At 39.7% G+C, this 5,819-nt stretch overlaps 1 protein-coding gene across 1 annotated transcript; it reads right to left on the minus strand.

Moving 5' to 3' along the window:
• Positions 1-798: 798 nt before the first annotated feature.
• LOC137633794 (uncharacterized) lies at positions 799-1,236 on the minus strand. Its single transcript, XM_068366039.1, has one exon. The coding sequence runs from the start codon at positions 1,234-1,236 to the stop codon at positions 799-801; it is 438 nt and encodes a 145-aa protein (XP_068222140.1).
• Positions 1,237-5,819: the final 4,583 nt, after the last annotated feature.

A 5,819-nucleotide genomic window follows, 5' to 3' on the forward strand; every position in this document is an offset into this window, starting at 1 on the left:
CGTGTCTTGATTAGTGTAATTTTGGGAAATATTTTTTACGATTGGTACCCATTCAAGGTGTTAATTTGTCTTCAGTGTCGCCATCTCGATGTGGAGACCACCAAACATCACCATTATGTGGTCTTCACCATAACTATCTGGCCACTTCCACTGTATCTGCTTGGCCAAAGCAAACAGTGGGTGATTAAAGGGGATCACTGGTGTCTGTCCAGGATTTAGGTGTTCTACAGCATTCTTCACAATGTCCATTGAATGGCGGATCATGGCCACAGTGTGAGCACTTTCCATGAAGAGTGGGAGCAGTAACGTGGGGCAGAAATGTGTTTTCATTGTCTACTGTACCAGTTTTATCTTCTAGGACCTGTTTTACATTGCCTAGCCATTTGTATTCTTCATCAGTCTGCTGTTGGAAGTTTCCTCTAGCCAATGATTCTACTCTAGCAGCTGGGACAGGCGACCCCTTAATGCGGCTAGTGATGGGGGTACGTCAGTATAATAGTGCAGCAAAGGGGCGACAGTCTTGGACCGTGCATCTCCAGATTTTCCGGCTACAATGATGCTTCGATCCACTACTTCACCAGTGTATGAGGGATGTTGTATTAAAGAAATACCGGTACCATGGAAGGAGTCTTTTGATGTTGTTGCACTGGGTTTGTGGTCTATGTTGTCTACAACGGCAGTTGTAAACACTTCACCACCCAACTTTGGAGGGCAGACCACTTGTTCTCTGTGAAACTGTTTGCAGATACGGTTGCCCATCTATTCTGAGAGCTGGAGCACTCTGTCATACGAGATGCTTCAGCCATCGTGTGAAAGTCTATCGACTAATTGTTTCTTGCATGTATGAGCATGCAACATCATCCCTATGTATGTTGGAAGTGGGGTCTCTTGTGCAACACTGTGCTTAACACAGGTGGACGATCTGGTGCCACGAGTTCGCTTGTGTTTGACCCTGTTGAACTTCAGTATCTGAGCTGTGGTAATTGCTGCAGGGTTAGTGTCTTCCGTGTGGTCCTTGATGCTGGGTCCCTCGAGAATCATGCTGACTAGTGCAAGCAGCAACGGTGGCACAGATTCTTCTTGACATCCTTCAGGGAATCCTGTGAAGGGCTTGGCTACTCCAAACATATGACGGCGAACAATGTGTGCAGCACATGCAAGATGGACTGCATCACTATAACTGTTCAATTCGCAGGCTTTGTCAAGAGTAGCACCGAGATATTCTTCAAATGCCATCAATATGTCTCTCCCCTTGGTGTGTGCTCGCATGTCAGGAAACTGAGATATCAGTCTCTGTTTCAGTCGTGTGGAGTGACTCTCGTATCGAGCTGCACTCCGAGCTGTTCCATTCTCGACTGATAAAGGTGGACAAGATTGGCCAATCTAAATACTGGTGCTGTCTCCTCATCTTGTCTTGTTTCTTCAATGTAGAGGACGAGTTCAGCAAAGGCTACTGCCGACATTGCTCTCTCTTGATGTGAGTCCTGTGGTCCTGTTGATTGGACCGATCACGCGCATTTGTAAAGTCCTATCAAGCACTTTGGTGATATTGGGCGTCCAACGCAACCGTGTCCCCACCACTGAGATGGCCAAGCAGTACTGTATCACCAAGAAGGTTTGCACAGGCATGGACGCGTCTGTCAATTTTGAATGTTGCAGCTTTCCGAAGACTATTAGTCCCCGCAGGTTGTCCATAGAAAAAACAAGTTTCTGGAACCTTCTCTGTACTCGAACGTGAATGTGCCCTGATGCGTTTGCATAAAGATGGTTCCTCATCGCTCTGACCTTCTTTCCTGAGTGCTCTAATCTGTGATCTCTGTAGTTTAGTGATGTTGTACTGGAGCTTGCACGTATGATGATATTGTGTGCCGTGTGCAACCATCGCACCTTCAATGCCATGGCCATCATCAAGTCTTTCTAATTGGAGTGATCATGGATGCTCTCCAAGTTCACTGAATTTGATCAAGTTCTCTGCGAGTGAACTGAATCCACTACCAATGTCTTTTTTCTTAGATTGTTCAGGTTTGGTCAATGTCTCCATCTTGTTCTCTTGACATATGATGCATAACCTTCAGTCAGTAGTGGTGTTGTGTTGTGATGTTGATGAAGTTCGCTCAGCATGAGCTAGTGTGAACCTCTTGGACATGGTGATCGAACTGTCTTCAGAAGAACCAGCACAGTCAGTCTACAGGCATGCATGCATCACGATGAACCTGAAAAGACACAATATAGCATTTCTGTAATCAAAAATGCCTCAAAAACTGCTACTACAATTACACTCTTAAAAGTTCCGCGTCAGACCCGGATAGTGATCAGTTGGGGCCAAACTCCATTCTGGATCAAAAAAGACTCGGAATAGAGTTAGATTTTACACAGAAAAGGTCAGATCTGACCGTGAAATGGTCTTATTATTATATCTTATTCTGTGTCATTTTTACCCGAAATGGAGTTTGGCCCCAACTGATCGTTTTCCTTACACGGAAATTTTAAGAGTGTATTACTACCACCACACCACCACCAGAATCAAATCATTAGATCCTCATATAATGTAAACCGTAAATTGAGAAGCGGCCATGCAATGTAAAGCACGGTTTTTGAAATCCAAAGTGGCGGTCCATAGGTAAAAATATGGTATGTATTTTGTTATCATTAGAATCTTTGTCCCTTAAAATATTGGATTCCTTGCCCCCCCCCCCTACGAATCATACAATTAGACACAAGAATCTAGTCAATAGCACCATTAAACCCAAAGGTAATCGCAAATGTAGCCTATATTTTAAATGGCGGCCATTTTGAAATCCAACATGACGGCTCAATGCTAAAAGATACACAATGCAGATTATTATCATTGGATTCCTTGCCCCCCAAAACATAAAGTTAGACACCAGAATCGAGTCAAAAGCAGCATTAGACCCACTGATAATCATAAATGAAGATTTCAAATTGTGGCCATTTTGAAATCAAATATGGCGTCTCAGTGGTAAAAAAATACGCAATGCAGATTATAACCATCGGATTCCTTGCCCCCCAAAACCTACATTTAGGCACCAGAATCGAGTCAATAGCAATTTTAGATCCACAGATAAGCACAAAAGTAGATTTCAAATGGTGAATATTTTGAATTACAATATGGCGGACATGAATAGAGAATTCCGAGTGGCTCAATATCTGAAAATGTTCGCCATATGTCAATGTGCATTTGTGCCAAATTTGGTGCTTGTATCACAAAATGCACAATAGGTTAGCTATGCTGCCCCACTATATCTGTTTTTGACGTTGTTAATAGTTTATATAGGACCTATCTGTTTTGACGCTGTTACTGTTTTCAGAATGATTTATTGTTAATTTATTCTCATCATTTATTTATTTCCTTTACTTACTGGGCTATTTTTCCCTATTGGAGCCCTTGGGCTTATAGCATCTTGCTTTTCCAACTAGGGTTGTAGCTTAGCTAGTAATAATAATAATAATAATAATAATAATAATAATAATAATAATAATAATAATAATAATAATAATAATCATATTTATCTGTATTACTCTTGCTAAAACTACTGATACTATGTTGTATCTTACTAGAAGAAGGATTATTTTTCTTTATGATATCATTTAAACTGTGAGTAAGACTGTACTCATCAACCAACCTTGTTGCATCTGTAAACGACTTTTCACGGTGTATCTTCTATATATAGCTGGAGATATGTTATCTTTGAAGTTTTCTAACAAAACTAAGTTCTTGAGATCATCAAAAGTATCTACTTCAGCAGAAGTTAAAAATTCACAAAACGATCTTTCTAACTTCTTTCTGTATTCCACACGCGTGTTACACTCATCCCTTCTCCAACTTCTAAATTTTTTATGGTATGCCTCTGGTACTAACCTGTATGCACTAAAAACAGTTTCTTTATTTGTATCAAATTCCTCACTTTTATCCTCAGACATGCAACTATACACAGAAAGTGTCCTTCCACTTAAAACTGATAGTGAATAAAAAGTCCACTTTTTGGTTGGACAACTTACTCTGTTCATTAACTTTTCAAAGGACATGAAATATTTTGTTACATCTTCGTCATCAAATTTTGGAATTAATATCAACACTGCACCCATACCTAAATTAACAGAATCATCATTCCATGAAGAATTACTATCTAGACTGCTACCTGATGGTTTACTTACTGGTCTCCTACCAGCAGATTTTGTTTTAAATGAGCTATTTCTAACTCCTGCTTACTCTGTTTATATTTTTTTCTCGCTGTCTTTCATCTTTTTTTCTCTTTCAGCTGATCTTTCATGTCTCTCATACATTCCCTGCTCTCTACTAAAAACATGCTAACGGAGAACATCACCATCATGACCAACAAGTTTACCTGAAGATATCAAATCTTTTGTAATATCAATCATTCTTCTGTTTTCTATATTCTCCCTGTTTCAATTGGTTACGTTGTCGAAAATCCTACTAGGTCGCCCACTATTACTATTTTACCCTCGACACTGGCTCTTAGAATAATTAAAATAAAGGTTTCCAACAACAGCCATTGAAATATGTAAAATGAATATAAAAAGAAACCCAAGAAAATATACAACGATTATTTACAAACTTATATAAAGAAAATCGATGTTACTAATTCGTTTACTTCAAGTGACAAATGAAATCAATCAAAACATCAATAAGAAAAGGGGAACAGTAAGAAGGGTAGAAATACTTAACGAATAGTTTTCTGCAGCTTCTGAGACGATACTGGTACAGAGACTTCAACCTTAAAAACACTGAAGAAGGGTGGCTTAAGGTTCATATGAAACGGGCACCATGACTGGACTCAAAGACGTCACAGAAAGGGTGGCCTAAATATGGAACATCCAAAGTTTTTTTCAAAGAATTCGACATTAGTACTGAACTAAGGCCGGCTGCAGGCAGTGTGGGCTTCTTTTCGTCACAAGCAGTGAGGGGTGGATGCTTCAATTTGTTTCTTAGTCATAACAGGATTTTGGAGATAGGTGTTTGTTGTCTGAAGGGAAGGTTAGAATCTGGCTCTATCAGACTTCTGGCATTCTCTGCTTCTTATCTCATTAGGACTTGGTTCTCATTTCCTTCGGACATGGTTCCTCTCCTGTCTTATGTCATGTCCTATCTCCCCTGGAAAATCTCTTCTTGAAGTTTATATACCCTTGTAATGGTGGAGTTAATTACCGTTGGCAGTGGTCATTTCCATACAGGGCTTTCGTTTAACAATTCTGCGTCTTTATTGCCTTCCTCAAAAATGTCTACTTTGATCTCACCATTGAAGCTTTTAGAATAAATTACTGATGCAATCTGGACCACATGTAATGTCGTAACAAAAGGGTAGCACGCGTCCAGCTATGAAAACATATTTCTTAAACACGGATATCCCTCTGGTTATTGTCGGCCATCCCCTGAGCCTATTCGCGTAACTGTGCCATGTTCGAAGTTTAGGACTGGAGTATGTCAATGAGATACAGGTTGTTCTATAAGGAGTATAATTTAAGACAATGCATCTCCTACAAGAGCTGGATACAGACTGGGCGACTCGTCCTGCATCAGCATGGGATGCATGAGTCCAGAATAGTTCCATCCCTACCAATGGAGAGCATATGCCTACATATAATCTTACATATACTCATTTGCTTATTGACGCAGATTTGCGCCGTCTTGTAGTTGCATTATTTGTTTTATAAATTTGTCATTTCCGTCACATCATTTACTTGTATCATATATACAATATTTCTATCACAAGGTGTTTACATAAATATTCATAGTATTGATTTTTATTTTTTTAATAGGCAAAGTATACTACCCAAAA

This window comes from Palaemon carinicauda, chromosome 43 (genome assembly GCF_036898095.1).
Source record: "Palaemon carinicauda isolate YSFRI2023 chromosome 43, ASM3689809v2, whole genome shotgun sequence".
Classification (NCBI taxonomy): Eukaryota; Metazoa; Arthropoda; class Malacostraca; order Decapoda; family Palaemonidae; genus Palaemon; species Palaemon carinicauda.

Excerpts from the sequence above, each read along its gene's own strand:
- LOC137633794 (XM_068366039.1), bottom strand. The coding sequence starts at position 1,236 with ATGGCATTTGAAGAATATCTCGGTGCTACTCTTGACAAAGCCTGCGAA.